At 52.3% G+C, this 17,715-nt stretch overlaps 7 protein-coding genes across 7 annotated transcripts; 4 read left to right on the top strand and 3 right to left on the bottom strand.

The window, feature by feature from the left end:
• Positions 1 to 49: 49 nt before the first annotated feature.
• N7468_009523 (protein kinase domain-containing protein) lies at positions 50 to 1,255 on the top strand (the record flags this gene model as incomplete). The annotated part of the gene is made up of 1 exon (XM_058478819.1): positions 50 to 1,255. The coding sequence occupies one exon, from the start codon at positions 50 to 52 to the stop codon at positions 1,253 to 1,255; it is 1,206 nt and encodes a 401-aa protein (XP_058327149.1).
• Positions 1,256 to 1,651: 396 nt separating this feature from the next.
• Positions 1,652 to 2,705, bottom strand: N7468_009522 (SDR family oxidoreductase; the record flags this gene model as incomplete). Its single annotated transcript, XM_058478818.1, has 2 exons — positions 1,652 to 2,428; positions 2,457 to 2,705. 2 exons carry the CDS (start codon positions 2,703 to 2,705, stop codon positions 1,652 to 1,654), a joined length of 1,026 nt encoding a protein of 341 aa, XP_058327148.1.
• Positions 2,706 to 4,147: 1,442 nt separating this feature from the next.
• Positions 4,148 to 6,535, top strand: pgxC (putative extracellular exo-polygalacturonase; the record flags this gene model as incomplete). The annotated part of the gene is made up of 4 exons (XM_058478817.1): positions 4,148 to 4,443; positions 4,491 to 4,849; positions 4,900 to 5,031; positions 5,286 to 6,535. 4 exons carry the CDS (start codon positions 4,148 to 4,150, stop codon positions 6,533 to 6,535), a joined length of 2,037 nt encoding a protein of 678 aa, XP_058327147.1.
• A 526-nt stretch (positions 6,536 to 7,061) lies between these two features.
• N7468_009520 (Zn(II)2Cys6 transcription factor domain-containing protein) lies at positions 7,062 to 8,204 on the top strand (the record flags this gene model as incomplete). Its single annotated transcript, XM_058478816.1, has 1 exon — positions 7,062 to 8,204. One exon carries the CDS (start codon positions 7,062 to 7,064, stop codon positions 8,202 to 8,204), a length of 1,143 nt encoding a protein of 380 aa, XP_058327146.1.
• A 955-nt stretch (positions 8,205 to 9,159) lies between these two features.
• N7468_009519 (Amidase) lies at positions 9,160 to 11,082 on the top strand (the record flags this gene model as incomplete). Its single annotated transcript, XM_058478815.1, has 6 exons — positions 9,160 to 9,592; positions 9,647 to 9,983; positions 10,049 to 10,320; positions 10,383 to 10,558; positions 10,609 to 10,891; positions 10,943 to 11,082. The coding sequence occupies 6 exons, from the start codon at positions 9,160 to 9,162 to the stop codon at positions 11,080 to 11,082; spliced, it is 1,641 nt and encodes a 546-aa protein (XP_058327145.1).
• A 147-nt stretch (positions 11,083 to 11,229) lies between these two features.
• Positions 11,230 to 12,694, bottom strand: N7468_009518 (uncharacterized protein; the record flags this gene model as incomplete). Its single annotated transcript, XM_058478814.1, has 7 exons — positions 11,230 to 11,744; positions 11,797 to 11,864; positions 11,918 to 12,027; positions 12,098 to 12,307; positions 12,356 to 12,423; positions 12,477 to 12,513; positions 12,566 to 12,694. The coding sequence occupies 7 exons, from the start codon at positions 12,692 to 12,694 to the stop codon at positions 11,230 to 11,232; spliced, it is 1,137 nt and encodes a 378-aa protein (XP_058327144.1).
• Positions 12,695 to 14,045: 1,351 nt separating this feature from the next.
• N7468_009517 (C-1-tetrahydrofolate synthase) lies at positions 14,046 to 17,107 on the bottom strand (the record flags this gene model as incomplete). Its single annotated transcript, XM_058478813.1, has 5 exons — positions 14,046 to 14,154; positions 14,208 to 16,735; positions 16,789 to 16,826; positions 16,892 to 16,912; positions 16,987 to 17,107. The coding sequence occupies 5 exons, from the start codon at positions 17,105 to 17,107 to the stop codon at positions 14,046 to 14,048; spliced, it is 2,817 nt and encodes a 938-aa protein (XP_058327143.1).
• Positions 17,108 to 17,715: the final 608 nt, after the last annotated feature.

Below are 17,715 nucleotides of genomic sequence, written 5' to 3'. Positions count from 1 at the left end.
GGAGTAATACTTCCCCGCCTGCCGAGTATACCTCGCATCCGGCACCAGCATGACTCCAACCAACTCCCCCATGCCTTTGATGTTGCACACCAACAGCAATGGCAAGGATATCCAGATCCATACCCCGTCATCCGGTTCAAATCTCACCCCTCCGGTAACGCCGGTCGGCAAAGAGATCGATGACTCGGACCGATCCACTCCCAGTTCTATACATCACGAATTGGATGAACCCGCCACTCTAAGACAGAATGTTTGTACGCCGCTGCGCTTTACCGATGAACTGGAGATCTGCCGCGACGCAGAAGAGCGCCCCATTGAATTTGGCCGCGGCGCCTGGAGCATAGTATACAAAGCGCGCGCAACACCATCTACCGGGCCCATGTACACGCCACCGAGCTCGCCCGCTGCAGGAACCCGAGTCTATGCCGTCAAAGCACCACTCCGCCGCGATGCGCGTCCAGTCCTCCAAGCCGAAGCGCTTACCCTCACGCGCCTGCACTTTATGCGCGACCACGAGCGCTACGTCGTTCCATTCCACGGCTTCCACACCGACACCAAAGCGCTAGTCATGACCGCCGTCCCACTAGCACTCTCCACGTACATCGAAGACCAAGCCGATCTCGCGCGCAAGCGCCCTGTTTCAACCGCAACAATGTTCGACCCCATCCAGGGTCCCGACTCATGGCGCGACATGGCCTGCAAACTGATCAGCGGACTCGCCTGGCTCCATTCCAAAGGCAGCATATTCCACGGCGACATCAAGCCGCACAACCTGCTCCTCCGTACGCTGCCAACAGACGAGCCGGGCGTGGAAGTTGGCGCGTTCCCATACGAGCCGCTGCTGGCCGACTTTTCATCCGCCCTGGACATCTGCGGCGGCGGCCCCATTGATGCAAACCGGGCCTCGTATTCGGCCTTCACGCCGCCCTTCACAGCGCCCGAGCTCCTATCCCTCACGGCGCTGAAGGCAGGCACTGTCGCACCTTCTCCGGCCTCAGATGTGTTTTCACTCGCGGCGACGCTGGTGGCTGCGGCTACCGGCGATCTTTTGCTGTATCCTGGCTTTAATAGCATGCAGCGACTTGCGATGGCGCGCGACGGACACCAGATTCTGAATTTTACGCGTTCGGGTCCTAATGCTGCTCGTGTGCCCAGGAACGGATTTGTGGAGAGGCTCATTCAGCCTGCTGTTGCTAAGGATCCTGCTCAGCGCATTGCGGCGACTGAGTGGGCTGCGCTGGCCTCTTCGGTATGACTGTGTTTGTATCCTTGACATATTTTTGTATGGATTTTTTCTCTTTTTTTTTTTGGCTTGTTATGCGCCTGTTGCGCGTTGTGGTTTTTGCATATTTTGGAGCATTCGTTGCATACACTCGCTCGGCATAGAGAGATACCCGGATTAATGGAGTTGGAGAAACCCGTATATTGGACGGATATTTTACTTTGCATCTTATGTGATATACTTTTGCTTTATCCTTTTAATTTCAAGTTGCAATTCGATATTCATCGATTGATAGAGCAAGAACATGACATAATATGGAGCTTGTTGCATTAAATCCGGTTGTAAAGCGATGGGTATAACAGATATACATCAAAAATAAGAAGTCATCGCGACTCGCAAAACCATCTGGCAGAGACACGATCAGTCTAATCAAGCTTTCACGACACCAAATTCAATAAGGCTCTCTGCAGAGGCAACGATAGACTCCTCCACCGTGCGAGGAGCCCAGCCGAGCAGTGTTTCCGCCTTTTTCGTTGATGCAGCATGCTGCAGACCCAGCATGGGGCAGACGAGCGCAACACTGGAGTCAAACCAAGATATCGTTCTAAGCAAGAAATCGGGAAGCTGTCGAGTTGGGGCTCGCCTAGCTTTATGACCAAGTTTCTCGCGCAAGATTCTCGACATTTCATAGATCCAGTATCCCCTTGGTGGGCCGACACAAACAAACCGCTCGCCGCTGGCCTTCGGGTTCGTCATGGCCAGATAGTGCAGGTCAGCAACATCTCGGACGTCGACAATCGTAAAATTCAGGTTGGGGCAACCCGGAATCGCGCCATTCATAAGCCTAATAATGATCTCGATGGATGTTGAAGAGTCCTTGGAAAGAACAGGGCCGAGCACAGTACAAGGGTTGACGGTCGACAACTCCAGCTTGCCGCCTTCGTTCTTGATAAAGTCCCATGCAGCGCGCTCTGCAAGTGTCTTGCTCTTCTCGTAAGCACCGACTCCAGGCTTATCCACATCGGTCCAGTCATCCTCAGTGAATGGATTGGAAGCGTCTCGGCTCCCATTGCCGCCGGTAACGGCTGCCATGGACGAAGTGACGACAACGCGCTTGACACCTGCATCACGAGATGCGCGGAGCACACGAAGAGTGCCATCCCGCGCGGGGACGATCAATTCATCGTCGTGTTTGGGGGGGGCTGGCTGGGAATGGCGAGGCGACATGCATCACGTACATGCAGTCTTTCACAGCCTCATGCCAGCCGTCATCTTTCAGAAGATCGGCTTCAACATAGGATACATCATCGATGTTAGTGGCTTTGCCAGCTTTAAGCATATTCACGACCTCGTCCTTGCGCTTGAGCGAGCGGACAGTAGTGCGCACGCGGTATCCGGCCGCCAAACATCGGATGATGCAGTGGGCAGCGAGAAACCCTGTTCCACCGGTGACCAGCACTAGTTCTTTGCTATCGGTTGCCATTTTGATGTCCTTTGGGTTTTGGCATGTGGATTGTTTTGACACGTGGGAAGTAAGGCGGATCAGACTATTCCTTGGCGCGGAAGGAACGACTGATCCGTCGCTAGAAGGTTTAGCCGTCGGACTAGCCGTCATCAACTGGCGCGTCTCCCATTGGCGCAGTTCGTACTATGTTTTCAAACCGAGCCGTGTTTCTCGTAGGGCAACTCAGCTCCTTCGAGGAACTAACTACTAGTACAACATTTGCACAAAACCCCATTCAAGGGATGTGTGATGTTGGCCTATGCACAGGTCAGTAGCGCACTCAATGAACAACCGTCGGGTTAGGGGCGTGATCACGGGTCCTGGCGATTTATTGGTTAGAAAAATAACTGGATTTATTGTGTTGGATATGGTAGATCATCGCCTAGGAGCTTAGTTCGAGGGTCAGTAAAGGGGGGCAAAGCCCCCGGCGTTGCAGTAGACTTGGACTGGAACGTAAGGGCTGAAATGCTTCTATAACAGTGCAAAGGGATTGTCCTGCTTTTTCGCTCTATTCGCCAAAGTCTCAGCCGGTCTATTGTATCACTTTCAATGGGCGCGGCAGCTGATGGGGCTGGTTTGCCGTGAATGGACAGATCTGGTTTGAGTTGCTTAGGACATCTCGTCGAGTAGAGAGCGATGAGCCAATGACCCGCTATTGCGAATATCGCGAATACGGGGTACATGGAGGATGGGAAACTGTCAAAGCGCGCCAATGCCTCCAAGAACGCTCTTTTCCCCCGTGGGCAGCCATTTCGACTCCGAGAACGCAGATGAAGCTAACCTTTAACTGTGAAAGCCCACTTAGGACAGTAGTACATCAGGGAATATCTACAAGGTGCTGATAGACAATTAGGTTCGTTTTTCTTGGATCTTAGTAGTTTAGAAGAAAGATGCCATATACGAGGCCGGCCAAATGCGGTTATGTTCCCCAGCTTTCTCGCTGCATCTTGCCAATCTACAATGAATTCTCCGCCAATAACGTTGCGGTTGACCGCTGAAATCAAATCACGTCCACAAGAAGCTATCTCACCCATTCAATTCCCCAAACCGAAATGACATGGCTCGGACTCAAGTTCTCAAGTTGGGGTAGCGGACCTCGTGCTAACCCTTCCGGCAATGTTGCATTGGAGTATGAAAGTGAACGGCTGGCGAGTATAAAGCATTGGTCAACTCCAGTGTAACTTGGATTATCCTCTCTGCAATTCTCTGAAATGGAATAGATCTTACATTCAATCATGTATTCTCGGCTAGCGGCCCCTTGGCTAATATTCACTTTGGTGACACTTGGGGTCGCCCAGACAAAGAACCGCCCCAATCGATGTGTAATCCCGTCGTCCAATGGGACAGCTGACGATTCCCCAGCAATCGCTCAGGCACTATAACAATGTGCGTCTGATTCTGTCATCGTCTTCCAAGAAGGCATGAACTACTACACTATGACGCCTGTCAGCGCTACCGATCTCAGCAATGTACAAATACAAATGAACGGCAATATCCATCTGCCCCAAAACATCACAGCCGTCCAGGAAATCGTGAACGGTAGTAGCGGAGCTCTTTACTCGAACGGAAAATATTGGTTCTCCCTCGTGGGGTCTAACATCGACTATATTGGCTCGTCAAACGTCAAACACGGCTGGGTCTACTCCTACGGGCAAGCCTGGTGGGATGCAAACCCACCCAAAGGGACGGGCATTGAATCTCGCCCACATCTATTGCAGTTCAACGCCGTCAATAGCACATTGGATACCAGACCCATGGGATGAGTATTGGATCGCTTGGCGAAGATCAAGCAGTATTTGCGAATGTGACGAATATTCACTTTGCTGATGTTACTGCAATCAATGCGCTCTATGGAGCCCGCTTCAAGTCTTGGATTGGAGGCCAAGGACTGGCAAAGAACATTACATGGAGCAATATGCGGATGTACAATGTCACGTTTCCAGTATTTGTGACCCAAACCTACTCAAACCAAGGATCTTCGCAAACACAGCTCGTCAATGGCGCGGTGACTGGGCGTGTCAATAATGCTTCCGTGATGATGGAAGACTTCACATGGTCCGGCTTTACGGGACAACCAACACCTACCAGCCCGGAGATGGATCTTGCGTATCCAAGCCATGTTGGTACAACGTGGGACTGCCCAACCTGACGCACACACAAGCTATCATCATAGAGTGCAATACCAACTCGTCATGCAAAGGCTTTCAGACGAAAGATATCCATATCATCCCCCAGAGCGTGAGCCCGGCAACAGTCATCTGTATGAACGCCACAGCAGCGCTCAATCCAAAGCTTGGCTTCCCCTGTAGGAACGGAACGTACGCTCAGGCTTGAACGGCCAAGGGAGGAGGAGGGAACTAGAAGTTTGTTGCTGAACGCTCTTTCCAGATAGGACGAAGAAGGCACGATGGCGGATAGTTGCCAATAAACACTGTCGAGATGAACGTTTCTTTTTCTTTCTTCTTTCCTCCCATCCACTTTCGCTTCTACTCCCAGTTATCCATCACATTCATTACTGTCTCGAGGATTTGCACTCGCTATAGGGATACGATCTTCTAGTCCTATTTGGCTCTGTGTTCTTTCAGAGTCCTATTCTGCTTTCCTCGTCTATCATTTATTCGAATCCCAGTCTGGCTGCCATCATGATTCCATACCAAGTTCTCTTCTCGCAACAGCAGCCACGTCCCCGGTTTTGTATTTTCCGTCCCGGGGGCGTGATCGCTCCTCTGATTCCTCTCGACGAGCTCCCCGCATGGGTGAACATCTGCTTGACCCCGAACATGGTCTTCGGGATGCAACCAGCGTCGTTGAGCTATATACCTCGTGAAGGGGAGTATGATGTGATATGTCATCATTGTTCTAGCAGCGTCGACTCCCTTCATCAGAGCGTCTCCGAACGGAACGGCGATTCGCAGTCACGCTCGTCGCCTTCTTCAACCAGTCAAACGAAACGCTGCCCGGGGGCCTTTTTCACAGAGATTCCAGATGGCGATGTTCATACGGAATCAAAGGGTTCAATTAAGCTGCCCCCGCCCGCGATCCCGTTGACTACGGTGATTCAAAACCCCCTCATGGGGGTACAGTTGTATGAGATCGTTGGCAAAGGATCCCACGTCAGATCAGCCTCGCTCGTATTCCAGAACCCCATGAAGCTTTCTAATTCGACCCCTTCAAGCTCTGAAGAGTCGATGCCAGCACGGCCAGGCACAATCCACTCCGATCATGCGTCGCAGAACGCGCCTGGCACCCCTGCTACATCGGTGGACGAGAGTGACAAAGCCCCGACTGATTCCAAAATCCCAGAGGAGCAGGCACGGAATAAGCGCAAGTTGATGAGGACTCTGTATGAAGAAGAAAATTGTACGGGTAAACGACCTGACTCGCCATACCCATTCGGCTCCCGCGACGACAGTATCACCAGCGTCGCTTCTACTATTTCACTCGTTCAAGCGGTTGAGCTTCTAAAGACAAGAAATGAAGAAGCTTTGAAGTCTCAAAGGGGGCCGCAGAAGGCGAAGAAGTCCTTCAACCCATCCGCCTATTCGAATTCGAAGCGGAAGCCCCGTCGGGTCCGGTCCAAAGCACGCCGAAATGTGCGCTTCGAGCACCGTGCTGCCAAAAAGGACAAGTGCTCGGATGCTGCCCATGATCATAAACAGGGAAAGCCCGAGGTAGTCAATTCTGCGACTAAACGACGAGATCGTCGGGAGAGAGCCTTTCGAAGAAAACATGAGGGAAAAGAGTCCGCGAGTCAGCACTGGCACATGATGATGATCCCCAACTGGGGTAGCAATGGCCCACGTCGTTAATTTCGCTGACTGTGCTGATTTCCCTAGTTTGGCTGCTTTGTCGCTATGTCCTTGGGCTTTTCGATCTCACCCTGCAGTGTACGTTTTCGCTTGGAACTTGTTTGGTGTTTACCGCCGTCGCCTTGGGCTTCGATCCACACTCTTTCGTTCTCTTTTCACCTTGATAGCTTATAGTTCTTTTTAGCACCTGCTTCCCGGCTTTCTAATCGTGTTCATTCCTTTTGGGTACTGTTCTTTTGTTAGTGGTGCTCCAATCTGCCGCATCGTTCCCGCTTAGCTATGGCTGTTCTTGTCTGAGAACCTCGCGGTCGTTTCCATCATGTTTATAGATTAACCGGGTCCTTCATTACAAATCAACGCTCCTTTCAGCAAACAAAGCTCGAAGACGGCGTGTAATATAATTCTCCGAGTATATCTAGTTTCAGGGCACGTATCTCGCTATGCCAAATGCGGAACCATGGAATTATGTCTTCCCCGCATTGTTATCTTTGGGTCCCGATCCTTTGGCTTTTGCGTATCACCAAACATGTCAGAGGCCCAAATACCAGCCAAGAAGCCTCGTGGTGTGCGGAAAGATCGCCATTGTCATCAGTGCCGACTGAAAGGAGCCAAGTGCGATCTGAACCGTCCAACATGCCAGCTCTGCCAACAAACAGGCGCATCATGCCGTTACCCGCACCGAGTGAAATGGATGACCGATACCAACTTGAAACCAGACGTCAAAGATCATACAGCTAGAAAAGGGGCCAGCCAAGTCCAGAGGATCCCCAATAAAAATTCAAGCAAGTGTCCGCCTACAGATAGCAGCTCGCCGATCAATCTGTACGGCTTCATCGACCTTATTTCTCACTTTTACCAAGACATCCAAACCAGCAGCCAAGACTTGCCGGACGAAACCATCCAACTCATCTCTCGCACATTAAATTTTGCCAAGTCGCGCCTCCAAGGGCCTGACTGGCAATCCATCCAGTCACATTTAGTGGCCCTGACGAACCTCAGCCAAGTGATTGAATCCGGACACCCCATCGCGCTATTCGGAATCGCTACTTTCGCCATCTTCGAAGTTTGCTGTGGGCCTTTTGGCCAGTGGCATCGTCATTTACATGGAGCACGCTCACTTCTCGATATCCACTGCCGTTCCAAGGGTGATATTGGTCGGTTGGCATCCCAAATGCCCGGACTCACGGACGTTCTAGCTTATCTTGTCTGGTTTGATGTGACTGGAGCTCTTATCAGAGAAAGCGACTTAATATTCGACGACTGGCATCGTGAGATTATGTCAAGCCAGTTCCTCGCTTCTGTTGGGTGTCCGCCAGATACGTTCGAGCTGCTTGCGCATTTATCCAAACCCGGCACATCCTTGGATTCCACGGATCTCAAGCGCCAGAGCCATGGAGCAGACCCTATGCCTGGATTCGAGCGACGGGACAGATCGCGGGCTGACAGCGCTGATTTATCGGTGCACAGCGGCTATGGGCGCGCTGGGGATTTTGATCGCTGGGAAGGGCGAAGGCTCTCCGTCCGCTCGGTACGAAAACGTCATATCTTCCTTGGTGGATCGAGTGTGCGGCGCGATCTCGAAGATCCCACGATCATCGCAGTTCTACGTGCATTTGGCGACCCCTGCATATTTGACTGGGGTGTACGCAAGCCAAACACAACAGTGTGAGATATTGAGATCCTATTGGCGGAGCTGCAGGCTTTGTGACTTTCCAAGATATCCGGACGCTCAGCACCAATGTGAAGTGAGGTGGAGAAACAGGATGATTGTATAATGGGGAAGAAAGACAGACTAGTGCCTGAGAGAGATTGTGGTGCTACCGAATAGATCCTTAGCAATATCCTAGGCTCTCCATATTCATTCAGTTGACAGGCTTTCATAATGGCCGAAGCGCAGCATGCCAACACGGACTCAACCTTTATTTGCATATGGAAAGGACCTCGGAGGGGCTTGCCCTTATAGCTATGAATGGCGAGGAGCCTCCCTAGTCGCGGGAGACGCTCGGATGACGCTCGGCGGTTGATTTGAACGATCGTCGCAACCCCTACGTGATGGTTCGCTAAACAACCCCACAACAAATAGCTGATCGGTGAGGAAGCCTAGAGGCTCCTGGCGCGATTAGTTTGGTTCCACCGCTGCCATTGAGTTATTGCACAGGGAAATCCGTAGAACTATTGGCCTCACTTCGTCGTTTTATCTCAAATTCGAGCCTTGCGTAATATAGGGCTTCACACCGATGCTTTTCTTTAGGCCCCAAAGCCTGGTGGCAACTCATGTGGAGTAACCCATTGGACTGGGCCGGCAGATCATATCCCGGTGACGGTGAGATCGATCAATCGCGCGCCACGTCGATCTCACACTAGGGCACGAGGGGTCTGATGTGGAGATTGCCAATAACCGGGTTGACGACCAAGTGCCGAGGCCCCCCAGGAACAGCACAAAGCAAGATAGAGAAGCGTATGATTCCATAGCGGGGGAGATCAGCTAGATTCCCTTCCGCATTAGGCATGCTACCTATGCTTCTCCACATGGCTTATCTATGCAGTCATAAACACACACCATCCCCCTGGGGCTTTCAATCCCATTATACTCTGCATATTAGAATTATTAGACCTTTACAGCTATGGCTACCCCGTCATACGAAGAGCGTGCTGCTGAAAAGCGGAAGCAGCAGCTTGCTCTCATTCCACCCGAATGGCGCCTGGACCCGATCCCGTCGGTGGAGTCCGCTCCAAATGCCCTGGAATTCATCCGAAAGAGCTTGACGTCAAAAGAACTCGCTCTGACCGAGGAGACGGACATTACTGTTCTGCTGCGCAAGCTCTCATCGGGAGCATTATCATCCTTCGAACTGACCAAAGCATACTGCAAGCGGGCAGCACTGGCCCATCAGCTGACAGTATGCTGCACCGAGATATTCTTCCAAGAGGCACTCGCAGTTGCGAAGGAGATGGATGAGCATCTTGTCAAAACAGGGCAGACCCTAGGCCCCTTACACGGGCTCCCTGTTTCGATCAAAGATCTTTTCTCGGTGAAGGGGCAGGATACATCGATCGGTATGGATTAAAAGCTCGCCTATCTCCGATACCCGGACTAATCAAGCAGTATAGGATGGGTCGGATTGACTGGACGCCCAGCCCCGGCGGATAAATCAGTGGCAAAGACCCTGCGCCGACTGGGAGCGGTGCTTTATGTGAAGACGAATATCCCGCAGTCCATGATGATGTCGGACTCATACAACCACGTCTTCGGCCAATGCGTCCATCCGCTGAACCGCAACTTGATCTCCGGTGGCAGCTCAGGCGGCGAGAGCTCGCTGGTCGCAGCCCGAGGCAGTCCGATTGGAATCGGTACTGACATTGGTGGATCGATCAGAATCCCGGCTACGCTAACGGGAATCTATGGTCTCTCTCCGACGCCAGGCCGCCATCCTTACGAGCGAGGAAAGTATGTTCGAATCCGCAGTATATAATAGTACAATGTGGTTAGTTGCTGACCTTTTTCCCTCAAAGCCCGGGCCAAGATATCGTTCGCTCCGTTGCAGGACCTATGAGCTGTAGCTTGGCAAGTATCGAGGGATACATGGAAGCGCTGCCCGCTGCTCGGCCTTGGGAAGTCGATCCGCAAACAGCGCCCATTCCATGGAGGAGTGACCTTGCGTCCCTGCGAGCCAAGCGGCTGAAGATTGGATTCCTCATTGACGACGGGATGGTGAAGGTGCAGCCGCCCATTGCGCGGGCCATGCGCGAGACTGTCGAGGCTCTAAGGGCGGCAGGACACGAGGGTACGATTACTTTTTTTACCTTTCTTTGACACAGCGAAACCTCTTTCTGACGGCGACTCCAGTTATCGAGTGGGATGCATCCTCCCATGCACACGCATATCAGTTATGGGAGAAGGCTATTCTCTCCGACGGTGGCGCAGGATGCCGGAGAATGATCGAGCTAACCGGCGAGCCTCTCATTGAGGGAATGCTCGTGGGAAAGGAGAAGGATCTTCTCACTACCTTAGAAATCTACCAGGTACGTCTGGAAAAAGAGTGCTGCGATGGCATGAGTCTAATACATTCCAGCTAAACGCGGACAAATATCACTTCGAGACCTCCTATCTCGAGCGATGGATGTCGTCCGGAATCGATGCGCTTATAATGCCAAGTACACCCTGGGTTGGCTATAAACCCTGGACTTGGGTAAAGTCGAATGCTTATGTGGGATACACAAGCATCTGGAACCTCCTGGGCTATGCCTCGCTGGCTGTGCCCGTAACCACCGTTTCGAGGGAGAAAGACCAGCCCGACAAGGAGTGGCTGGACCACGTTCCTCGTAATGCAGGAGATAAATTTAATAAAGAGCAATGTGAGTGCGCGAAAAGCTTCCTAGAAAGGGAAACCCGTTAACAGAGTCTAGACGACATCGAACTTGTCGACGGCATGCCAGTCGGTGTGCAGGTTGTTGGGGGCCGATTCGGAGACGAGGTCTGCATTAAAGTCGCAAAGGCTATTGAGCAAGCGACTCGACGGAGCGACTCTGCTCGTGCAAGCTTCTAGTGGCTTCCATAGCCGTATGATAGAATTTCAAGCTCAGATATAGATCACGCCGTCGAATCGTCACAACCAAGGAATCCGAAAGTTAGATTGTACACTACCGTAGAGAGATGATCCAGAAATTCGTATGCATCATGAGAAGTATATACATCACATAGGAGCGTTCATCCGCTCTTTATACTCCTGGAACTCGAAGTCCCCCAGATCCCACTCGATACCAGGCCCCGTCTTGCTGCTTCCAGAAGCCATCTCAAGATCCCGATCGTGAGGGTCTTTGGGCACCAAGCCTGGGCTGTGCCTGGAATCCGAACCAACACGCAGCTCCCGGACAACGCGAATACCGTCCTCTTTCTCAGCGTCTGATTGATTAGTATCAACCTTGGAAATGCTAGCGGAGTAGCCTGCGGGGCCAGCGAAAAATATATCATTAGCAAAGACCCCGGCTTCCGGTCCGATTTGGTGGTCGTATATGGAGCGCTTCCGATCGCTCGTGAGACTCATGGCATAGGATTGGGCGTTTGAAGCTGGGGAGGAATGCAGAGGGCGAGGCCGGAAGAGGTAGGCGAAGATGCGGGAGAAGAGAGGGTTGAGCGGGGGGAGGCAGGCGCAGATTAGGGATACGTCGACCTCCAGACTGGACCAGACAGTCGCTGACTCATTCCTGACTGGTAACTATTGTTAATATAAATTACGACATCCCAAGCAAACAAGACTTACCCGACACATCGTCGCCATTAATCATCCTGCTCAATTCGTTCAGCCGGATCGAACTGATCACAACGACACTATGAATCATTAGCACGTACAGCACTGAGAATCCCGAGGACTGAATGCTCACATTAACCCCACGCAGAAGATCAATATGACCGCAATTTTCTTCCGCCGCTGCAGCTGTAGTTTCGAGAGTAAGGGCATTGGCGTGATCATGAGAGCAATATCAGTGGCGATCTGAAGCCCAGCATTGGCGAACCATACGGAGCCGTGTCGCATGCAATGGGCTTTCGAAGGCTTCTCATACAAAAGCCATGTCCAGAAGTTTGTCGTTGGAGCACAGAAGAGAAACCCACTTAGAACTGCCCATAATGCGAAAATAACCAGTAATCCCATGAAGGTGTATGCCCAAATTCTGAATGAGCGCTGGGGGAAATATTCGGAGGAAGAAGAACACGCCGGATAGTTTGGTAAGAATCAGAGACAGGTTATAGAATGGTACAGAGAACCATAGCCACTGAGAGCTGTTAGATCAACACCCGTATAAGGTCGACAATGTACTTACGTGCATCTGTTGTGAGGCTACATGGTTCGGAAGGTCTTGTGTTGGAACTCCAAGCCCCGACTGGTGCTCTGGAATATCGTTAGCAGATTGATCCAGTCTTGTTTCTCGATAGGCTTCTTACCGAGGATGATGAATGCATATAATACAATGGCACAGATCTAGGTATCCGTTAGCCCAAACGAACAATGCAAAAATGATTTCAACTCATACCAGCGCAGCCACAATAGCGACATCGTCAAGACCAGGGCTACGAATAAGGAAAAGCCTGACCCATAAGCGCAATGCGACCATACATAGCGCTAAAGAGCCCATGGCAGTCGTGATGGCCACCACGCGCATGATCGGACCGTGCTAGAGTGCCCGCGAATACTAGGAATCGAGGGCGCAGTGATTGGATGCCAAGCAGAGTGTCAGTCCATTTGACCGGAGAATTCAGTCGAATCGTAACAGCGAGGTCGCGTATCACATTGAATGCTGGAGAAGAAAGAGTGTCAAGACTCTTTGACTCGTTGTATAGGTGCTCTGACAGATGTGTCCGGGATACAAATACGTTGAGCTGGAGACACAACCGCTCATCAACCGGAAGACTCTTTACCAAGGCAGTACCCCAATTTCGAACCATGTTATCTGCGCCAACCGCCTCTCGTGAGGCCGCCATATCATGGTTGGTCCAACCAGGCCTCGATCGCGCCGGATTAGGAATGCCCGGGTTGCCGATTGCGTCAAGGACATTCGATCTGGACAGGCCGAACTGCCCCCGACGCAAAAACCTCACGATCTAATTGGCCGGGAAGTTCTTCACGAAATAAAGTCCGCCAATCTGAATGCGCGATCTCGTGCCAGGGGCCGCGATATCTGGAACATGTGGTGCTGCTCGTCAACCAAACCACTCCCGAGCCCACACCCCCCCGTCGACCTATGGAAGGCCCGGATCGACCAGGGAGTTCCTAATCGATTGGATTAGCTTTGCAGTGAAACTTTTCCCCCACTGGCAGGTTTGGAGACGTGGGGCGACTCCATATCGTAGATCTGTGACTGGCGCTTCCAAGCCTCTGACATGAGGGTTTGGCAAAAGGAATGCAAATCATGATCGGCCGCTAGCTGTTTCCCCCTACTTGGCGTGTGGGGACGAGTGAAATCCAAGGCTTCACGCCGGCTATGGTGGTTTGCAACGAGTTCCGTCGTTGCACAGGGTTCTGGGTGTCGATCTTGAAATGGGCGAATTCATGGCCACGCGTACTTCCACCTCTGTGGTGAGGGAATTGAAGACGTTGGAAACAAGGTACTAGCCTTCTGTTCTTTGACTTGTGCTCGGTAAAATCCGCAGAATACAGGGAACCTCATTCTATCTTTGGGCCCGTCCCGAAATCCAAGGGTTGAGGCGGGTACATGGTAGCATTGAGATAACCTAAAGAGAGGGATCTGCCGTTGCAATGGGATTATCTCCAAATTATTGACAAGTTTAATATTTCAATCTCGTAAGAGACCGTGAGCTCGGTGTTGAAAAAGTCCGTCTAAATGCTCCCCCAATTGGACGCCAATTCGTCAAATGTAGATGTGTTGAAAAAAAAGCACAGAAAATGAGAAGAAAAAAAAGGCAAAGTATATGCACCATTCAATCCCAGCCAGTGGTATATATGGGGCTATGTATCTCATCCGACAGACTTTGATGTGGTTGAGCCTACATAGTTTAGAAAAGACCACGGATCTCTCCAGTCTCGGTGTCAATGTCCACATTGATGTAGCCCGGAGCGGTGGGCAGACCCGGGATGGTCTGGATGTCGGCAGCCAAAGCGTACCTATTATTGTTGTTAGCGCATGATCTAGACAGATGAAAAGCACGTAGACTCACAGATATCCGGCACCCACGGCGAGACGGACATCCCGAATAGGAACGGTGAAGCCAGTGGGGGCACCCTTCAGAGCGGGATCGTGGCTGAGAGAGTACTGAGTCTTAGCAATACAGATTGGCAAGTTGCCAAAGCCCTGCTTTGTGTAGGTGTCGACTTTCTTCTGCGCGAGCTCGCTGAACTCAACGGCGGCGGCACCGTACATCTTCTGGGCAATGGCCTCGATGTTCTCTTTGATGGTGCCAGTTGATTCGTATAGAAGCTTGAAGTCCTTAGGCTTGGAGCTAGCAGCCAGAACACTCTTAGCGAGGTCCACGGCACCAGCCCCACCCTCTGCCCAGTGGTTGGCAGGGACAGCATCTTCAGCACCAGCAGCGATAGCCTCCTCGCGGATGACCTGGAGCTCGGCTTCGGTATCGGTATCGAATCGGTTGATAGCCACGACAACGGGGACACCGTACTGCTTGGCGTTGGAAATGTGCTTGCGCAGGTTGACACAACCCGCACGGAGGATGTCGATATTCTCAGTACGGTAGACTTCAGGGAGGGCAGCACCGGGGCTAATATCAGGGCCACCACCGTGCACCTTGAGAGCGCGGACAGTAGCAACAATGACAATCGTATCGGGCTGCAGACCAGATGAGCGGCACTTGATGTTCATGAATCGCTCACCACCCATGGTGAAGTCGAAGCCCGCTTCGGTGACAACAAAGCCGGTCTTGGCATCGTGGTCCTCGTCGGGCTCAGTACCAGCCAGCTTCAAGGCCAGCTTGTCCGCAATGATGGAGCTAGCACCGATACTAATATTGGCGAACGGCCCAGCGTGGACAAGGACAGGGGTCCCCTCCAAGCTCTGCATCAGGTTAGGCTTGATAGCGTCCTTCATGAGAGCGGCCAGAGCACCACCGGCACCGATATCGTCACAAGTGACTGGCTCGCCGCTCTTAGAGCTGGCAACGACCATGCGACCAAGACGCTCCCGCAGGTCCTCCAAACTGTTACTCAACGCAAGGATGGCCATACATTCACTCGCAACGGAGATATCGAACCCAGTCTCGCGGCTGAGGCCCTTCTCCGTCGGAGCAGTACCGACAGTGACTCCACGCAAGTGACGGTCGTTCACATCCAGGACACGACGCCAAGTGATAGTCTCTGGGTCAATGTCCAGTCGGGCGAAGCGGCGAATCTCCTCCTCAGTGAGCTCATCAGGGTTGGTCTTGTCGATGCCCAGTTTCTTCAGGCGGCGGAACCAGATAGGCTGGAACTCACGCTTGCCCTTCTTGGCAGGCACGAGACGCTTGTACAGGGGACCATCCTTCTGAGTGGATTCGTGGAACATACGGGTCTCAATGGCAGCAGCAAGGAGGTTGTTGGCAGCCGTGATGGCGTGAATATCACCAGTCAAGTGCATGTTGAACTCATCCATAGGAATGACCTGGCTGTAACCACCACCGGCCGCACCACCCTTGATACCAAATGTAGGTCCTTGGCTAGGCTGACGAACATTGGCAAAGCTGACGCGGTTGAGGTGAGCGCCAATGGCCTGGGTCAGACCCAAAGTAGTGGTAGACTTGCCCTCACCCAAAGGGGTAGGGGTGATACCGCAAACAACAACATAGCGTCCATTGCGGCGGTGAGAAAGACGGTCAAGAACCTCAAGGCTGACCTTGGCCTTGGTGTGGCCATAAGGCTCTAACTCGTGGGTGGCAATGCCAATCTCCGACGCAACCTGAGTAATGGCCTTGGGGTATTGCGCACGAGAGATGTCAATGTCCGAAGGAACCGGGTTTTGACGGCGGATAGGCAGGGGGATAATGTGGCGGTCTTTCTGTCTCTCGAAGTATGACTTAGCTGAAGACACCACGTTCTTCATCAGCATGGCGACAGTCATAGGGCCAACACCACCGGGAACAGGAGTGATCAATGAGGCGACCTTCTCAGCCGACTCGAAGTCAACATCACCGACCAGACGCTGGCCAGACTTCTTGGTCTCATCGGGCTTGTAGTTGATGCCGACATCAATTACAACTGCGCCAGGCTTCAACCACTCTCCTTTGACGAATTCCGTCTTACCAATGGCTGCGACCACAATGTCGGCATTCTTGACAATCCGGGCAATATCAGGGGTTTTGGAGTGACACAGAGTCACAGTGGCATCCGCATTTTTCAGTAAGTAGCTGACTGGGCTGCCGACAATGTCGCTGCGACCAAGTACCACAGCTTCCTTGCCTGCGGGGTCGACCCCACTGGCCTTCAGCAACTCCATCACCGCGAGCGGGGTGCAAGGAGTGAACAGAGGGCGGCCCCCACGCTTTGCCAGCTCACCAATGTTGATAGCGCCGAATCCATCGACATCCTTCTCGTCAGCCACGGCGGAGGTGATCGTATGCTCCGAGAAGTGACTGGGCAATGGCAGTTGAACAAGGATACCGTGGACAGAAGCGTCGTTGTTGGCCTTCGTGATTTCTTGAAGTAGCTCTGACTCGGTACTGGTTTCGGGGATATTGATAAGAGTGCAAAGGATACCAGCCTAATGGGTCAGCAAAATAAAGAAGGAAAGGGGGCCATGGGGCGAGCAAGTACCTCTTGGGCAGCCTTCAACTTCATGCGCACATAGGTGCCTAAGAATGTTAGATTTTCAAACTGGTCTCTGGTGTGCGAAATCAATCCGTTTTGAGGGACTCACTGGAATCGGGTCGGTCGCCAACTATATGCGCTGTTAGCTAGGGAACTTTTTTTTTTTCCTGTGTAGTTCTACTACCCCACCATCGGGAAACTTACCTTGGAAGATGATCAGGTTTGGCTTGAAGCGAGGATTCACAGCCTGGATCGACTCGATCTCACTCTTAAGGCTCTCGCGGAAGCCCTTAGCAATGGCTGTGCCATCGATTTTGGTAGCCATGGCGGAGCTGCTGAAGAGTCGACGAGAAGGGGTAGCCGGCGGGGTTAAAAGGGCGGGCAGTGGAGACGATGCCGGGCACGATAATGACCAGGGCCGGACTCCTCGTGAGGAGAGCAAACTATGGATGAAGGTAGAAGGAAAAGTGCGGGGTTGACGGAGACGTAGATTGGCCAGTCGCACCTGCAGGGGGACTCGATTCGCCGCGGGAAGCATTGGAGTTCCTGATTAGGTGTTTTTGTCCTTCAATAGGTATGGAATCTTGCGTTCTATGCGACTGCGCGGTAGAACCAGGAACAACTCGGAGTCTTGGGATGTGAATTCACGTCCCTTTTTGTACTCACTCTCCAACCGGTTCCCCTCACGATCTAGAGCCCCTTGATGTCCAACCTTTGAAGGGGACCTTGTGATACCGGGGAAAAAAAATACGGTGTCCCCGAAGCCGGATTGGAAGCCAGACGATTCAGGCCGCAATCTTCATGGTTAGCCGCAATACCTCGTAGTTTTGATAATATGAGATCCGCCATCGGAGGCCCCGCCGACGCCCCAAGTAGGAAAGTAAGGGCTAGGGCTTCATGGGAGCATCACGTGGAGAAGCCCGTGGAGAATTA

The sequence above is a fragment of the Penicillium chermesinum genome (genome assembly GCF_028974085.1).
Source record: "Penicillium chermesinum strain IBT 19713 chromosome Unknown utg000007l:1.0-2695246.0:1.0-2697696.0, whole genome shotgun sequence".
NCBI lineage: Eukaryota > Fungi > Ascomycota > Eurotiomycetes > Eurotiales > Aspergillaceae > Penicillium > Penicillium chermesinum.
Note: the sequence above shows the minus strand (reverse complement) of the source record. Positions and strands in the feature narration are given on the sequence as shown.